The sequence below is a fragment of the Boleophthalmus pectinirostris genome, unplaced genomic scaffold, assembly GCF_026225935.1.
Source record: "Boleophthalmus pectinirostris isolate CB_2022bp ecotype Guang Dong unplaced genomic scaffold, ASM2622593v1 HiC_scaffold_10, whole genome shotgun sequence".
Taxonomy (NCBI): Eukaryota; Metazoa; Chordata; class Actinopteri; order Gobiiformes; family Gobiidae; genus Boleophthalmus; species Boleophthalmus pectinirostris.
In genome coordinates, this window is record NW_026570971.1 from 22275600 (window position 1) to 22295370 (window position 19771).

At 39.0% G+C, this 19771-nt stretch overlaps 1 protein-coding gene across 3 annotated transcripts in view; it reads left to right on the plus strand.

Annotated features, from left to right (window-relative positions):
• Positions 1-1625: 1625 nt before the first annotated feature.
• Positions 1626-19771, plus strand: part of fgfr3 (fibroblast growth factor receptor 3) — a 104417-nt gene continuing 86271 nt past the window's right edge. For all 3 annotated transcript variants that reach the window (XM_020919789.2, XM_020919788.2, XM_020919790.2), the window contains exons 1-2: positions 1626-2023; positions 12965-13171. In XM_020919789.2, coding sequence (XP_020775448.1) covers positions 13027-13171 — 145 coding nt within the window. In that variant the 5' untranslated portion in view covers positions 1626-2023; positions 12965-13026. The remainder of the gene's footprint in view (positions 2024-12964; positions 13172-19771) is intronic.

The following is a 19771-nucleotide window of genomic DNA, read 5'->3' on the forward strand; positions in this document are numbered from 1 at the left end:
TCTCATCCCTCTTCACTGTAATTTACGGTCATTTAAGGCACCGTGACTCTGTTTTGGTCACAAATCACCTCTCATAGGCTCTTGTCCCAGGACCCACTGAAAAGACAGGACACTCTTCACTCTCAGCTCAGCACCAAACTGCTTTATGGCATCATAAAACTGTTGCTAAAAACACTTTATGACACGATGGTAATTGATGTGTTGTTTGAGACTGTCACCTCTGTCCTGACGGTGGTAATTAGCCGTTACCTCAGAGTGGACTCTGTTTAAAGATCATTTAACAGTAGTAATTCACTTTAACATGGCACACTTCACCTTCTCTGGGGTAAATGTTGGTTTGGGGTTAATCTTTTTATGACTTTAAGCCAATTTGGGACAATATGGACTCATTAGCACTCACACAGTGAGGACATTTAGATAGTGGTGGTTTCAGTGCAGTCAGAAAAGAAATGATCCCTCTTTTTATGCTGCCTTTTGATGGCTGAATCAGATGAAAAAGAAAGTTCAAATTGATTTCTTTTATTACACTGCAATATATAAGGTTTATTAATTCAACACAAATGGACTTTGAAAAGAATGCATTCCTTTCTTAACCAATGGGCACAAATACATTTTTCTCTTAGCAGTTCTTTAGAGCAGCATATTTACTTGAGCCCAATGCACCTTAAGGTTTGGATCAAATAAAATATGTTCGTCAAATAAAGGTGCTCAAACACAAGTATGATCTGAATCCATCCTTAGGCCCCTGAGTCCGTTTAGAACGGCACCCTGTGGCTTCATCCTTAAATAAGACGTGTCATGTGACATGTGTGCTTTCTGGGCAGCTGTCACAAGTGAAAAGTCTCAGTCTCATATTCAACCCAACTGAGAGGAAAAGTCAAAGAAATGATATACCTTTTCATATAAATACAAACAATGCAAACATTAAAGCATGGTCCATAATACTTTGGCTAGTGCCCTTTTTATCTGCGCTTTTCATGAACGGGGAGAGTGTGATGGTGGGAGGCGCTTGGACCGCGTCTCACGCCTGTGGCGGCCCCTCAAGGGGCGGTGCGCCGTAATGTGATCCCCCTGAGCCCGCTGCGCTGCTGTGTGTGTCCCGCAGGCACAGAGCAGCCAACGGGCACCAGCTCGAACTGCAGCTCAGAGCCGAGCGGAAAGAGTGGCATCACAGCGCCTTCACAATAAAAGCACATTGTGACCTATTCGACCCAGAATACAGGGGTAAGTAAAGTAACACAGTATGCTCAAATAAATAAATAAAAAATATCTGGATGGATATCAGAGCCACACAAACTGATTTACAAGCATATACCTTAATTTCCTTTGCACCTTTTAAAAGTTTAGCTGTGTTAACTTTTTTGAACAGTTGATTTTTTTTTTTTTTTTTTTTAACAACTAAAGGTTTATGACTTAATGGAAATGTGTGCATCACGTGCGTATTTCAAAATATCAGCCCAGATCAGGACGGGGTACATGCCTCTGTGCTGGCTGTGCGTCACGAGGTTTCCCTCCTTTATTTTGTTGACTCAAAACGGAACTGTCTAGAGTCTCTGATCGTTGCTGATCGTTGAGTGAATAGAGCGGCGGGTTGTAGTACTTCACTGTGAGCAGCGGAGCGGAGCCACAGAGCGCGAGGCTGATCCGTGGCAACACACTCCGCTCGTGCAGACAACACAGACATCTCTACGCGCCACCGCGTCCACTCTGCGTGTCCTCCGCCGTGTCCACGCACAGCTCCACGCGCAGAGAGGATGGTCCGGGCGCCTGGACACTGTGGGCAGCAGCGCGGACCCGGGATTTAGTTGAAAGAGAAGTTCGGAGCTTTTAAGTGAACAACGGCAGCGGATCGGGACTCGTTACCCGGAGACGTGGATTTTAGAGGACTTTTATTTACTTCAACACTGAGGCGAAAAACTCAAGCGTGGAGTTACGGATTTAGGACCAATTCTTACTTCAGTTTTTGGATTTAAACACTTGTTTTTTTGATTACTGAGATACACACGGCAATTGGGACTCTTTAGTAAGTACCTGTTATGATGTATTCTTTCTGTTTAACCTTCTAATAAATTGAGAAACTTGCTTTCACTTCCTTGTGAATGAGAGTCAGACAGGTTTGGTGTCTCGTGCAGCGTGCGAGGAGACGCCGTGGTGATCCAGCACCAGCCCAAGACAGTGACAGCGCACAGGTGGCGCCTCCTCGTCCCCTGAATCTGTGCGTAAACGGAATGGTGCCTCGAAAACGGGTTTATGCGTAAAAAGATCCTTTTAGTGTGCGCGTAATAGTGGCACAGGTTTAAGAGCGTTGCGCGCAGCTGGCTGAAGTCATTTGTCGGTTGCTAGCAATTTTATACTAAATATTTGCTTCGATAACTGTCTTATATGAACCTTAACAGTATTTGTTCAAACATTTTCAATTACTTTTTCCATTTGCGTAAAAGTTATTTTTATGTTGTATGATTGTGGCAGGATGCACTGTCTTACATCTAAATTACACGATGATTATTCCACTCTTGATTAAAACACTTAACCATAGAAGCACGTACATTTTGGTGCAATTGAAAACACAGATCTTTTTAAATTCAGGCTTGTTCCGTGACAGAGGATCATTGGTTTGGAAAGAGCGGCGTGTGGTGCTGGAGAACCGTGGGTGCTGATGTTAGGATCAAAGTCGTTTTTATTATGGTAAAATTGTGCGGTCTGGAAGCTTCGAATGCAGAGTCTAGCCAAACAATTGCGCACAAATAGCCTCAAAATTGCGCACGAATAAGTTCCATTCGAATTTCCTATTTAGCTAGAGTCAGGCTTTTCATCGCTGAGGCCAAAGTACTTTCTACGGTTTTCTATTAATGCTTTGACTAATTTATCCTACTTTCAAAATTGGAGCCTTTGCTGGTTATTGAAGATTTTTAGCCTGAATTAATCTGTAAAAAATCATAATATTTCTATAGCAAATCAAAAGTTCAAATCCTTTATTTGACGTGAAAGCTTGAGAACATTTTAATTAGTGTGTTTGCAATCAATAGGATCATTCACAACAGCGCTTTTCAATGGCATCCCCCTCCTGTCTCCACGTCTACTGATCGCAACACACTTTTGCTTTCTCTCCATAACTGGGAAAATAATCAAATTAAAGACATATTTTAAACTTTATATGTATCAACTTTAAGCTGTAAGTTGACAATAATATCTTAAACATCTTCAAACATAAGGCTGTATCCCTTCATCGGCGCGAACACGCCTTCCTTCCCTCTCTGCATCGGTGACGTCTTCCCGTTAACAGAATAATGAATTACGCATCCGTCAAGCCCCCGTATTCCCCGAGCCGCTGCCTCCAACGCGCACTGATCATCTCTGAAGTTCATCCAGATAGCGCTCCCTCCCCTCGCGCTGCTCGCTCCTCGCTGTTTCTTTGAATGAACGTGTAGAACAGACGTGCGCTCCTCTCCCCTCCGCGGAACATCACTCATCTCTCTACTTGTGAGCCTCTTGAATAGCTTTCAGATGGGGCTTTCTGGCCACTCAGCTCGGCTTTCGGCTCCTTCGCTTGTCAGGGGCGTCAGGGAGTGCGCAGATGATGATAGGAGACCAGTGCAGGACGGTTTGGAAAGGAGAAGGCGACGCGTAAAGATAGCGGAGGGAGGGAACGCAACTTGTGTTATGGTACTATAGTTCAAACTAATAGCGATGCAGTTGCCCACAATATTCAGCACTGGTATAAGTGTAGTTCTTACTCAAGAGTGGTTTTAAATCATCAGAAATTCACAGTAACTGAAAGTGTGTTGTTTTAAAAGACGCACACAAATGTATAGTTTGGCTAAAGTAAATAAAATGTTTCTAACTGTTCCAAATCCACTCTTAGTCTTGTATACAGATTTGGACACAGTGTTATTTTGATTACATTTATTTCACGGTACCTTCCATCATTTACTAAACATATTATACTGATTTACATATTGCCTATTTCATTATGGCTCTAAGTTTTTAATGTTAAATGTACAACTCACCACAAACTCCAAACTGCTGCTCCTTTGGTCTTTTATTTCTGTCTATGCGTTTTTACCAAATTCCCACAACATGATTCTCCCCCCCATTGTGTACGGCCTAAATCTCATAGCTCAATTAGATAAATAGATGAATAAATTAATCTTCCTCCATTGACCTGCGAAATCACCAGTTTAGCGCAATTCCAATTACTGCCAAAAGCGTTCACACATTTCAGCACCAAATGACTGTCTGATTGGGCTGTGTCTCTTCCAAATTGTTTGTAGACTGCAGGCTTCTTTGTTATACTTATCTTTTGCTAATTGTACTACTGATGTGAGTATATTAAAAACAGAGGTGGAAGGTAACGAAGTACAATAGTAAAAGTGCAATTAAAGTACATTTTACAGTGGATACTTTTTTACTATACCATACCAACTCTATTTATAAAGCATTTAAAAAACTTTACAGCTTACCAAAGTGCTGTACACAAACACAGGATAGACAAGGACAATCATAGTACAAGAAAATTCACAATATAAACACAATATAACAACTAAAAACACAGAAAACAAGATATTCAGCAAGAAGAAATGTACATGTCTCTTTTACTTTTACTTCACTACATCTGAGTGCAGGTATCTGTACTTTCTACTTCACTACATTTTATATCTGGACTGAAAAGTAAAAAGTACTTTTCTATATGAGACCTGCTGAAATGGCTGAAACTATTTTTAGCACATTTAATTCAGGTTAATGTCCCAATTTTGGAGCAAACCAAATACACAGAAACGTCAAAACAACTAGAAAATGTAACTGACTCACATCTCTGTAAAACATTTTTACTTTTTACTCTTTAAGTACATTTTTAAGCAGGTACTTCAATACTTGAGTACTTTTATTGCCCCGAATCTGTACAAAATTGAGTACTTCATCCACCATTGATAAAAACTTGAGTATCTTGCAGGTGTAGTACTTCCCCTTTCTAATCAGGGTGTAATGTAATGTTATGGGCTGAACAGTAGTTTTATTTGACACAAGCTGCTCTGTGCTGTTAATATTGAGCTGTGTTATGAATGGCAGTACAGTCGCCTCCCCACTGCGTCTGTTTAATTTTGCCCTCAGCTCTCATAATGTGTTCAGTCCACTCATTTTGACACACTGGTTTAATAACATGCTAATGCCCCAAGTGAGAAACAGGTCCACAAAGGACTCGTGCAAGTGGGGTGAACTGGAGCCTTGGTGAAATTTTCTCGGTTTTAGCTCATTTCTTGAAGTTTTTTATACTTCATGGAGCTGTGACATACTAGTAAAAGTGCAGTTGGTAGGTGATAGATACGTGAAATGGTTGGTTTGTGTACACAGCTGAGGCAGGTTTTGAAGTATACTAAGTAAGAAGTAGTAGCAGAAATTAAAATGTAGCCAAAAGTACTGTTAAAAGTTATCTTAAGATTTCTATAGTGTCTTACTTCACAACAAAATTAGGTTTAAACTTGGACAAACCTTTGAATTAATAATTACTGGACTAGATCAGAACTAAACCAGGACCTGAGTAGGAGCAAATCTTTGTCAGGACAAAACTGGAACTCGAATAAGACAAAAAAAATACTTTGCCCTATGGCCAAGGTTTTCAAGTAAAACCACTTATAGGTCATAACCCCTCAGATAGTAGAGATTGCTATACTGCTATAAAAGAAATACAAAGAAGAAATGCGTAGTTCCTTACATCGACCTTGACAGAAGTGGTTCTGTCACATCTCTGTCGCTATAGCAACAGGACTCAGACCTTGGATCGGTTTCAAAGGCGTATTCACTTCTTAACAGCGCTGAAGCCTATAGTCTTAAATGGGGAAGTGGAGGGTTTAGTTGACTTAAGCAGCTTTATGTCACATCAGGTCCACACAATCCCAAATACTTGTGGTAGAAAAGAACTAACGTCTAATTAAGACACTGTAAAAATAACTGCAATCCAATGAAATTACCCAGATTAATTTGTTAGTAATTGAAATTCCTTCATAAAAGTTTCAATTCTTTCCACATTTACGTACGTTTTTAATTGTAGCAAAAATATTTACTTTCCAGACATATTATGGAATTGTAGATAATAGTTTGAAATAGTTTTGTTCAGAAATTACTATAAAATGTACTGTTTTAGTATTTTCCTCCAAATTTAACAGCTTTAAAGGTCCATTGTGTAACTTTTCTGATGAAGGGAACGTCAAATACTTTTCTCAATTTGTCTGGAAAGTTTCTCAGTATGACATTAAATCTGTCTATCTTCATTGAACCCAAACCAGACCAAGTTACAGGTCAGATCTGTGAAGAAGATGCCTGTTTTTCTAGGTATTTTGAGCTATAAAACCACCTCTAATTGAATTGAATAAATGTAAGGTAGAACTGTTTAATGTCATACTGCGGAACATTTCCAGGCAGAACAGTGACGTATCCATAGAAACAAGCAAGTGACGGATCCCCAAAAAGTTACATAGTGCACCTTTAAATGCTCTTTTCTGTAGTCATTTTGCACAGCTTCTTTTCCTTGAGCAGATTTTATTCAATGTTTAGTTCGTCTAGGCAATAAAAAAAAGTGAGTTAATAGAATGTTGAGCCTCTTATCTTTTCGCACCATCTCGTGTTGATTGGTGAATTATTGAGGAGTGGTGACTTAGCGCTGGGCTGTAGCTCTGATGTGACTAACAGGGATTTGAACCAGTGTTTAAAAGATGCCTCCGAGCCACTACAACGCTCACATACTCCTGCTGCATGATTCATGTGCATGTATTATTCACACCAGAGCTTGGGTTTCCTTTTTATGCTTTCAAAAATATTGGCAACAAAACACTTGGAACTGCACTCGGGGTCTAGAGCCGTGATACTAACTCATCATCTTCAGTGCTGTGTGAGTTAAAGGTGCACTGTGTGACTTTTCTGGTGGAGGGTTTGTCAAATGCAGTTATTGAGATGTTATTGCTTTGTCTGAGATGTTTCACAGTATGGCATTAAACCTTTCTGTCTTCACGGAGATCAAACTAGAACAAGTTACAGGTCAGATCTGTGGAGAGGCGACCCCGCTCACAGTCAGAATATCTGTTTTTCCAGATGTTTTTGAGCTATAAAATCACCTGTAAATTAATAAATGTAAGGCAGAGTTGTTTAATGTTATACTGTGGAACATTCCAGATCTCCATAGAAACAAGCAGATGGCAGACGCTTCACCAGAATGTTACATAGTGTACGTTGTGGTAAATTCTTTGGATAAACTAATAATTTAACGGGTTCATCTGCTTGTTTTACTGGAGATTACCTTGCATTGCATTGCCTGGAATGTTTCACATTATGGCTTTCAAAATCTCCATAGAGACAAGCAGGTGGCGTATTGCAGAATAGTACTAAGAATTTGAAAATGTAATGTGTATTTGTAATAGTGGTTGCAGTACTTGTAACTCTAACTGTGTACCTGTATCATCTCTGTCTCTGGGTTTCAGAGTGATCAAATTAGGACTAAATATTTGATCATTTAAATAGTGAAAAGTCCTCAAAATGGCATCCATAACATGTCATTGAAATTCATGTACAGCAAAAAATAGTTGCATTAGCTGTAGTGATAAGTAATATTGTAGTAAAGAGTATGGTACTTGTTTTTATACTGTCAATACCAGAGGTGGGGACTTGCAAGTGGAGACTTGGACTTGAGTCAGACTTGAGTCACAATTTTTAGGAGTTGAGACTTGACTTAATGAAATGGACTAAGACTTGGGATTAGACTTGGATTTGAAGGTCAATGACTTGGGACTTGACTCAGACTTGTGGCCTGTGACTTGAGAAGACTTGATGTTTCTCCTTAAAAATATACAGTTTTTACAAAATACTTTTCTGTTTACAGTTGATAAATGCGGCGATTAATTTTACAGGAACAAACTGGAACATGTCCCTCCCACTTCTCTGATTGTTACTTTTGGATGGAACTGAAGTACTGTGATGTGTATCCTCAGATACTACAGTAATATACAGTACAATACAGTAAAACAGGGAGAACTACATAGAACATGATTTTTGTATTTCAGTGCGAACTACATGATAAACCAACTGTTATTTAGCACTTTTAAATCTGAATTCTTTCTGTTCTGATCGTAATGATTCAAGATCTTGTCAAGACATTGAAAAAGGGAAAATTTGCATTTCTACAATTCTTATTTAAAAATACCATGACATTCTAAGTACTGCTTAGTTTAAAGACTTGAAATGACTTGAAGCTCAAAGCAGACGACTTGGACTTGACTTGGATTTATGGGCCCGTGACTTGAGACTCGACTTGGACTTGTTTGTCTTTGACTTGGGACTTGAGGTGAAAGACTTGAGACTTGCAAAATGACTTGGTCCCATTTCTGGTCAGTATCTTTTTAGTGTTGCAAATGAGATGAAAACTTTTATGTGTTAGTAGTATACTGAATATATTACACAGTGAATTATATCATACTTTAATGATGTTGTTTTGTTTGGGTAATTTGCTTTGATTCACCATTATTCTGAAGCTTGTGTCATTACTGTCTAATTAGTGACCATTAGAGAAAAATTCAAACGCTGTGGCTTTCCAAGTTTTCACAAAGTTGATTAGCAGTAATTGCAAGAGACGATAACTTACACTATGTGGGCTTTCGGTTCCAGTCATTTTGTTATTGCTTATGTGCCAAATATTCACGTCTTTAATTCCAGATGTAAATTGTGAAATAAAATGAGATACACATTTACTGAGCTAAGATAACATTACAAACGCCATTGCTTCATTAGTACTTCCTTTGTTCAAAATGACACAGTGATTCAAGGTGATGCAATTGAATTTAGGTTTTATGATGAGCAAGTTTTGACAGTGTGTTTGGCTGTGTTGTGAAATTCTGATTGCAATATATTGTTTTATGATATATATCTCAATGAGCTGTCAACGTTTTACATAAACTTTTTTTGACCTTTGCTTTTCTTTAAGGTGAACTGTGTAACTTTCTGTCCACACAATTGTCGATTGATTCATGGAAATGTTATTGCTTTGTCTATAACGTTGCACAGTATTACATTAAATTCACTGATATGCATGGAGACAAGCCTCCAGTGCCTCCAGGCCAAATTACAGATCAGATGTGTGGAAAGGCAAGCTCACTCACTGTAGGAATGCATGTTTTTTCATAGTATTTTTGAGCAATAAAACACCAGTACCTTATTTTTCGGACTATAAGTCACACTTTTTTCATGGTTTGGGTGGTCCTGCGACTTATACTCAGGTGCAACTTGTATATAAAAATGTTCACATTGACAGCCGCGAGAGGGCGCTCTAAGCTAACTTGGCTGTACTGCGCATGTCTCCTGCAGAAAGAGCCGCTGTCCTGTCACAAGTCATGATAATATGCAGCTGAAAATGGTAATCAGGCAGCAGAAAGAAAGTCTGGAGTGAACGAGAAACTTGTGAGGGACTGACTGAAAGCGGGGATGGAGAACAAAGCTTCACAGTAACCGGGAGGGTGCGCCATGCAACTTTCCTGGAAGTCACTGGATGGATCGACAAAGCCTGGACTTCAGTGACAATAGAAATCATCCTGTCGGGATTCAGAAAGGCCAGAATAATTGAATAATGATGCTGAATCTGACAACTGCTATAGAGAAGAGGAAGTGGCTTACCTCTGGATGTCACAGAGTTGCTCAGAAATTATACAGAGGATGAAGAATTCATTGGATTTAGTGATTTGGAGTGAGATGGAGAGTTTGGTAAACTTGTTATGTTGTTTATGTTATAGTTAACGTTATAACGTTATAAGTTATTAACAGTCTGTTGTTCTCTATGCTATTGTTGTTACTATAACTTGCCTTTCAAGATGAAATGTCTGTTCCCGGTCTTTGGTTTTATCAAATACATTTTCACCAAAACGTGTGACTTATAGTCCGGTGCAGCTTATATATGTTTTTTTCTTCTTCATTATGCATTTTTTGGCTGGTGTGACTTACTTACTCTGGAGCGACTTATAGTCTGAAAAATATGGCAACTGAATAAATGTAACATGGATGAGTTTAATGCCAAATTGTGAAACCTTTCATGCAAAGCAGTAATGTCTCCATGGAAACAGGTTTACAAGTTACAGAGGGCACCTTTAAAGTAGTTTCTGAGATTGAATGTTTGTAACTGTTGTATAGTAATCGTAGTCTGTGACCAGTAGTGGGCAGTGAGGCTGTATAATGGGCTCAACTGCTAACTACTACTACCACTATTACTGCTACTACTGCTGCTACTACCAATACTTCTAACTCTAGGAGTTGCATGGTAGTAATAGTAGTAAATACATAACTGACCCTTGACTCCGTGTCCTCGCTGTGCCCGACTTCTTGAATATAGCTTTTGCAATACATAAACAGAACAGTACACATTTGAGATAAGGTCTTTTTCTGTCCTCTGCATCCACCCAGAGCTGGATTTGGACTCTGGAGACAGTGATAATTTGCAAACACAGACGTGCTTCTATGTGCTGGCCTCAGAGCGGGTCGCATGCTCCTCTGGGGGAAAGAAAAACACCCGGAAAACTTAAGACAACACACGAGCCCGTAGTGCACAATACGCCCTATGTGCAGCTCCCATAGGCCTCTGTAATGTCCCACACACACACACACCCACACACGCAAGCCTGCACACCCCCCCACACACACACACATACAGGACTTATTTAAGCCTGCAGGAGCTGGGGCAGGCAGGTAAAGAACAGAGAGAGAGCAAATATTTGAAGTATTATTAGTGGACAATGTGTTCCTCTTGTATGTTGTAAGAGGCACATAAGAAGTCATGGCTCTTATAGGAAATATATTGTTAAAGAGTTAAAATTTAGCTAAATGTACAAACAAATCGGCCATTTTTAAAAACATACTTGACTGAGATAGACAAGGTCCAGATAGACCAGGGTCCAAAATTAGACCGTTGTGCCGTAGTACACTAAGAACTTAAGAGAGGAGGTCAAAAATGTAGTTAAAACCCCCAGAAAGAACACATGTAACTCAGTGGTACTATATTTTGAGAATCACTAGTGAATGAGCAATATATTCACTGGTATGTGGTTAATTTTAAATATGCAGTTTAGCATCATTCCTTTCATTTAAAGCCATGGTAATGCAACTACTGAAGAGTGTATCCTACAACCTACTAGCCTGATTCATCAGAAAGTTTCACGTCATAGAAACCGTCTGATTTTGCAACATTAAAATTCGTTCGCTCAGCGGTAGGTGGGTACTTTTTTTATTTAACCAATCGCTGCTATTTGGTCATGACATATGTAATGCGGGGCTAACTGGTATATTAAACTTTTCCCAAATCCTGTAGGAAGAAGGGCAATGACGTCTTTCCCCTTGATAAAACTCACCAAACATTCTCTTTGTTCCGTCTTTAAATCCTCAATCTCGGGAATCTTTGCCAGCACGGAATGTCTGATTCTTCATTGATTGGCTGGTGCCCAGACTCGCACTTCTGGGGTTTTTGCGAATCGTCTAGTGTATTGTGATTCCTGGCCTAGTCGCTGGAGACAAATGAAATTAACAAGAGGCACTAGGTGACACCAGCCTGGCTAACAACCTACTAATATCAATGAAATGTAAAGGTGGACTATGTAACTTTTTATTTCCCAAAATTACTGCAAAAACATGTATTATTCCTGTGAGCGAGCCCAATTCTCCTCAAACCCGACGTGTAACTTGACCTGGTGATGTGGCCTGTCTCTATAGAGGTAGTTAAATTAAATGCCATACTGTAAGAAAAAACATTAACATCTACATGGAGTCAAGCAGGTGGCACGTAAATATCTTCATTTGAGCTAAGTTATGTGTGTGTACCAAGGTGGTACAGACCTGCACGCTGTATTACATTCCCCTTAAATAAACAGTAAACCAAATGCCTTCTTTTCTTGGTTTGTTGGTGCTCACACTTGTGCATTCCTAGTCCTCCAGCGCGATTAGCCAATGAGTGTCAATCTGATGCTAAACCAAGTGCAACAGTCTCATAAGAGTCATGTAGGAGGAATGACAGCCTCGTGTTGTTTGCCTTGGGTATTTCTCCAGTCTGTTTGCGGTGCAGTTAATTGGATTCTGGACTTAGTGTTTGCGTGAAAAGCAGCTTTAAAAGTGAATGGCAAATATTGTTGCTGATGTCTTAACAAGAAGAAAAAGGTGGAAAGTTCCTGCAAATTCTAGTAAAGTGGGATTTCCGCTCTAATCCTTCCAATCTGAGAAGAATGTCAGGTCGAAGTATGGAGCAGGTTCACAAATGCACTTTGTTCATTGTTATTTTTCCCTTGTTTTTGTCTGTTGAGTGTATTCTATTACCATACATTTGATGGTTAAATGTACACTGTGTAACTTTCTTGTTACACTTTCTTGCTCTTCTCCATGGAGATGTTATTATTTTATCTAGAATGTTGCACAGTATGGCATCAAACCTCTATTTAAACTGTACTGAAACTAGCAGGTGATGCTACCAAGCCAAGTTACAGGTCAGCTCTGCGGAGAGATGATCCGTTCAAGGTATTTTTTCATCAATAAAGTTCTTAAATAAAAATTATACAACATATGTCTAATGCCGTACTGTGAAACATTCCTTGCAACATTCCAAATAAGTAGTGGACCCCTAGTCCAACAGTTAAATTAAAAAAAAAACTGAAAACTGAAAGCTGAATACCATCTAACCTTGTACTAAAGTAGATTTAAAACTGGACTAAGTCAGGACTTTATCCAGTCCAAACCAGGTCTAAACCAGGATGTGTTAGGGCTACATCAGGCCTGAACTGGGTCTAAATTAGGAATAAACAAAGAGACTTTCAGATTTTCTACATAATTCTAATAGAAGTTTATACTGCTGAACAAAGCAGAAGTCTAGTTTTAACAAATTTGATCACATTACCATTTGGATGTTTATTGTATTTCTTTTGAGTGCACAGGCCCTAACCCTCCCTGTCCCCTACAGGAGCCCTGCTGTGTTCTCCTGGCTCTGGAGGCAGGAGGTCGTGGACAGAATGAGCCTGCACGATGAGCTCTGAGCTGGGCCTCGCTGCTCCACACTGCCCCTCGTCGTCCGGAGGAATGACAGCTCTGTGGCGCCCCCTCTGGCTCTGCTGTGTCCTGCTGCCTCTCTATGTCACTGCAGCCCGTCTGCCCACTGCCCCACCCACAGGTAGGTTTGAGTCTAAACTAAAGCATAAAAACAAATATGAATGAAAGAATGCTTTGATCCCATATACTGTGGTGTTCTTTACATTGTATCACTCATTCTGTCATCATGGAAACAAACACTATAGCCACAACTGCCCTGGGACTAAGTGACAAAGATTGTGGCTGTTATCTTCAATAGCCTCTTCAAACTCCTCGCCACACTTACATACAAGCTGGATTAAGTGTCCTGCTCAAAAGCACAACAATACACTGATCGTAGTCTGGGCTTGAACTACTTAAGCCCAATTTATGGTCGTGCATCAAATCGTCAGCGCCACGAAGCAGAGAGTCTGGGTTGTCTTGAACCCTCTCCAGAGAGCGTCTGCGTCGACCAGCGTGCGCCTCTGAAATTTTGTAACTAAGTTTTCCTTCATTTTGTATACACAAACACCAAATCCTAGCCTCGTAGAGTTGTGGTGAATTACTTCAAGGAGCATAGACCTTGACGTAGATCTATAAATCAAAAATGACGGTGACAAGGCGACGGCGACAGTGTGTGTTGAGTCGACACGGAACTATAAATTGACCTTAAAACTGCAGATGTACACGTTTACATCCTTTCCACTAACACAGGTACATAAATTAAAGGTCCTATATTATGCAAATTGACTCTTGTGGGCTTTTATCCATGAGACATGTTGTTTCCTCTTCAAAAACATACCTAGACTCGTGTTTTGTTTTATTCACGCATGTTTGAGCTTTTATTATTAGTCTGTCTTCATTCCCAAAGCTCAAAATACTCTGTTCCACCTTGTGATGTCATGTAGTGCTAGTTTTCAAATTAACCTTTTAGCTTTTGTCAGTAATGATTCGCAGTAAATTTTCCAAATAATTCTAGTAAAGGTGTGTGGAGTTGAAAAACAAGACATCACAACGTGGAACAGTCTTTTTCGTTCATGAGAAAAACACCGCCTAAATATGCAGGGTTGGTGGGTTAAAAATGACCTTTGAATGAAACAAAACACAACTCCAGGTCTGTTTTTGATGAAGAAACATTATAACATAGATCAGAAAATAGCGTAATATGGGCCCTTTAAGGTATCACTGACCAGATCACCAGCCTTAAATTTGATGATACTGAGTTATTTGTTATGGTGTGATGTCATGTCTGCTTGGAGGAGACGCTCTGTTCACTACTTGAAATAATTTTGTTTTGTAGAATTTCTGCTCATTTTGGGGAGAACATAATTGGATCATTTGGCTTGCTGGGCTTTGCGTGTTTGTGTTGCTCTTTGTTGTGAAGCTGAGTTAAACCCCATGGATCAATCCAGTCTAAACACTTTCTTCACTCAATTTCTGACATTTTCTACCAACCTCTTTTCTTTCTCTGCAACTCAAGAAGTAATTTATTTAAGGTGTTTAAAGTGATTTTCTGACAATGTTTACACACTTTTAGTTACTGAAGATACTTACTTTGTGTAGAACGAGTGGCAGATCCTTTGTGTGTGATCTATACCGTGTATTCTGTAGACAATCTGACACTTAAATTACACTTTAAAAATGCTCAACGTGGGAGTGAATCTATTCAAAGAAATATACTCCTGTTTTGACAGATAGTTATTATTGGAAAGTGTTGGCAGAAAAATATGGGAGGCTATGTCAAGATAAAACTTATGTATCTGTCCAATATGGCATCCTGAAAACCACACACGCACATGTCAATCAAAATGCAATTTGTCTCTGAATACAATGTTCATGTAAATATTGTCAGTAATAATGGTCCATGGTTTAGCATATACATAATTATTATTATTATATTTAGTGGAAGAGACCAGAGTGGAGAGACTGAGTTAGACAGAGGATATTATATTTCATAAAGTAAAAGTGCTATTATTTGAGTTACTAGTTAGACTTAGACAAGGGAGTATTATCTGTTACATAAGGGTGAGTTGTGGTACAGTTGTAGGGAGTATTATCTATGACATAAGGGTGTGTTGTTGTACAGTTGTAGGGAGTATTATCTGTGACATAAGGGTGAGTTTTTGTATAGTTGTAGGGAGTATTATCTATTACATAAAGGGTGAGTTGTTGTATAGTTGTAGGGAGTATTATTTATGACATAAGGGTGAGTTGTTGTACAGTTGTAGGGAGTATTATTTATGACATAAGGGTGAGTTGTTGTACAGTTGTAGGGACAGTTGTAGGGACTATGAGATAAGGGTGAGTTGTTCTACAGAAAGTGAGTTGTTGTTAGTCAAATGATTAAAGTTGATTTTTCTTGAACTTGTGTGTCTATTATTTTAGGAAATCGGGGAATTGTCGAATCTCAGGTTTCGTTAATTGGTCATGACAATCTTGACAAATGAACATGTATTAGTAGTAGACCTTATCAAGTGCTAAACTATCACATAGCATCATGAATTTCACATTTAAAAGACCTTGAACAAAATCTGACATTGAGTGCTCATAATATATTAACTCAAAGTCCCTCTATGGGCCAACCTTTAGCTTTTTACCAGTTTTAAACCCTCTTGTTTCTCCTCATGGGCCTTCTCTCCCTCCGTCTCGCCCTCTCTTTCTGTACATGTTACAATAGGCGTGTTGTGATCTAGCTTGCTTGATTGCGTTCTCTATTGGGAGCCATCATGGTCGATCAAACTAGACTTCATCTTCCAGCCAAATGAGTGTTTAAAAGCCCCGTAGGTGGTGAGAGATTGCACTGAGAAGACCGTGGAGCGGCTCTACATGACCGGATCCTGTTTCCAGTCACTAATGTTTTTGAATGAGTTTGATTAATTTAAAAGGTGCTGGGTGATGGTCAGGTGATAACATGTAGTCTGGAGGAGGGCTGTTTGTTTAAAGCAGGGTGAATAGGAGCGTAGCGGTGGTATGTGAGGAAAGAGGGTGATCAGGAAGGGCTTAAGTGGTTACAGTCAGTCAAGTCTTATAAGGTTAAAGGTGCAGTTTTGGCATGTGGGGTCCCTCACCCGCTTGTCTCCATGGAGCTGGAGCTGGAACATTACACAGTGTGACATGAAACTCATCTATCACATTTTTATTCAATTAGATGTGTTTAAATAGCTAAATATGTCTTCTTACTGTAAGCAAAGTCACCACTCCACTCCACAGATCTGACCTGTAACATGACCTGATGGTATCAACGTGTTTATATGGAGTTAGAAAAGTTACAGTGCCTCTTTAAAGTGCCAGTCTGGGATTTTGGACATAGGACTTCATTTCCTAGTGAGCCAGAGTGTTGGAGACGTGTGGAGATGCTTTTTAAAATATTCCATCCAGTCCTTGTATTTGCAGAGGTCGCTGGTGCTAGGCTAGTGCATGTCAATGGCCATAGTTATCCTGTCACTAAAAACAGTCTTACCCACTCCACAAATCACCCAAAGCAATTTTTTTATTACACCAGACTGTTGATGTGAATGTCTGTGTTGATAGAATAATGTTTGAAATAAAACCTTGCATCACATGAATCATCACATGTTGAGGGACTATTTTCTCATATATTAGTCTGCCACTGCCAAGCTTTCTATTAGGAAGAACAACTCACTGCTGCTGCTCAGACATAAATCCTTCAAATTCAAGGTTGGTTTTACTGCTAAAATTATTCTATCAACACAGGTATTAGCATTGATAGTCTGGTGTAATAATAGTTTTGCCTCGGTGTTACAACACAAAAAAAAAAAAAAAAAAAAAGTGGAGAATGGAATAATTTAAGTAATGTTTAATTAACAGGAATGTAAAAGGGTAACTTAACAAAACAGGTAAAAATATTTACAGAAAATAACCTAAACAAAGAAATAAAATAACAGAATTAACATACAATGAGTTTTGTGCCAAAAAACAGGTCACGGTCACGCAGGTCTATACAAAAATGAGTGATTAAACTGAGGGACACACAACAAAACTAAATCAAGGTTTTTTGTTACAGATAAATACACATACAACTGAGTAAATGCAAGATAGATAAGTGAAATACTGTGGAACATTCTAGGCAAAGCAATGACACCTCCATGGTAGCAGATAACCCACCAGAAATGTTTCATTGTGTGTCTTTAAAAACAAATAATGGACTTCTCCCTGCACTACATGACTCCTATAACGGCCTGATATAAAACAGGGAGCCAAGGGATCAAATTAAAAGTAATAAACCTTAAATACAGATTTAAATAACAACACCCCAGACATTTATAGTATATCTTAATACCTCAAGCTGTATGTTCTCAACCCCTCACCCTTTTGCCCCTGATGCCCTGTCTCAGGTCTCATGTCTCCTCCTCCACAGATGGGCTCACAGTGGGGCTAAAGTGACTGTCATACTGGGGCAGATGGCACGTTTCCCCTCAGCCTTGGGTCATCCCTGCTCCATCACAACAGCAGCTCCACACTATCTATACTGTGTCTGTGTGAGGCAGGATTAATGTGACCCAGGTCAGACTTCACCAGGGATAAGGACGCAGAAATGTCCTTCAAAGTTTACTAAACAAAATACTTACTCCATGTGTGCTATGTAAACTGGCATTCAGTGCCAATTGAACACCATAGAAGAAGAAAATGTTCACTTCTAAAATGAGAAAAAAAAGCTATTGTATAATAATAATATATAATGTTAATAATAATAATATTATAATGTTTAAAAAATATATATCACATTGTTAGGGATGTGCAAAAATATTGAAATATTGATATATCGTAATTAATGTGATGATACAGTATCGATATCGTGGGCTGCTGTATTGTTATATTACCATGAGTATTTTGTGGTATATTTTACTAAATTATTTTGTTACGGTGCTACAGTTTTGTTGTTTGATTAGAGGATGAAAACTTGTTTATGCAACACATTTAACATTTTCACTATTTTGATGATTAAAATGTTTGTGTTTCATATGAACTTTGCACAAGAAGTGGTTTAACAAAGATTTTCAGCATCACAGCCATGATTTAACCTTCATTTTTTAATGAACAATATCGAATCAATTTGAAATATAGCGCATTGAATCGAAAGCGCACTGTATCGAGATGTGTATCGTGGCTTTTGTCATATTGGCAACTTCTGAATGATACCCAGCCTTAATCGTTAGCCTGCAAGTTATCCACATGTAATTGTTCTTGAGAGCTGTGTTTAGGTGGTCCATTTACTTCTTCATCAAGAAAGCTGTGCAACAAAAATCATGCATGTGAATACTGGCAATTTGCTAAAGAGTTTTTGAGAGCAAGAAACTGGTCAGACATTTTAGAAAACTACTTCCTCATTTACATTTTGGTAGGCCAGTTTTTAAAAGTTGCTGTATGATGTAGGTAAAACCTGAACTTATTCTTGTCCCATTACTGAATTCACCAGAGCAAAAATAATAATTATGTTAGTATTGAAGTATAACATTTTGTTCCTTTTGCTGTGTATTCCATTGCACTCCTACACATTGTATAAGCCTGCAGCCATAGCCCTGTTTTACATGTATACGTGGTATATTTGCACAGACAGTGTGGTTTGAATGCCTTGTTTCCATAGACTCCTCTGTAATGTTATTCCAGAGCACGCTGCTGTTTATTTCTCCAGACTCTGGTGGCATTTCCAAAACCAGAGTGACGTCCGACGCCACACTGGACTAAAGGCTGTGTTTGTTTTATTCTACTCTTTATTTACTGACCCACACACATACCACCTCCTGCTGACAGCTCCCCCTGCAGAGAGCACTGCTAAAGTCTATATGGTATACACGCCCTGACTGAAAATGCAGCATGAGCAGTTCTGATGTCTTAGAACTTATATTGTTAACATGTCTTTGAAAGTTAGACTGAAAACACCTGTTGTCTCCATGGTGATGCTCATGCTTTGCTTAGAGGGTTCCAAGCTATGGCATTAAGCTTATTTATCTTTATGGAGACAAGCAGATGACCTTACCAGTCCAATCGTTACCAGGTCAGGTCCATGACGAGGTGAGCCAGCTTAAAGTAAGATGTATGAATGTATGTTTTTCAGTTTTTTTGAGCAATAAATGACACCTGCAATTTTATTAATGCAAGATATATGATTCATTCTCGGCAAAAGCAATAAAAAAGAAATAACATCTCCATGGAAACAATAAGGTATAGCACCCTCTACAAGAAATGTTGTGTCATTCTGTGTTCAGGAGAGTCTTATTCCAAAAATACTACACAGAATACCTGACATTTATTGTACAATTGTGATAATGATACTCCATGTTATACACTATGTTTGAGTGGCTGTTGAGTTAAATAGCTATTACCCATGAGGCTTTGCACCTCGATGGCCACTTTTAGAACACTATTTCCCAAATTGTGATGATGCTACTGCAATTTTCTCCGAAGCACTAGACAACTCCAGTCTTTAATCATATTCTTATGTAAATGAGCTGTTACTAACTCCCATGTTTTTACCTTATATGTCACAAATAGCTACACTTGTGTTAACGGATTTCATTCCCCCGGCAACTTTATCAGACATCATCTTTGGCAGGAACAGGAGGTGGAGGAGCCAAGTAAGCTGTGCAGAAAGACGATTTGTGAACAATGGCTGCTCTGTGTTCAGAACATCAGGGCTTTAATCCAGAGCCACTTAAGACACTTTAGTGAAGGGAATTAAACA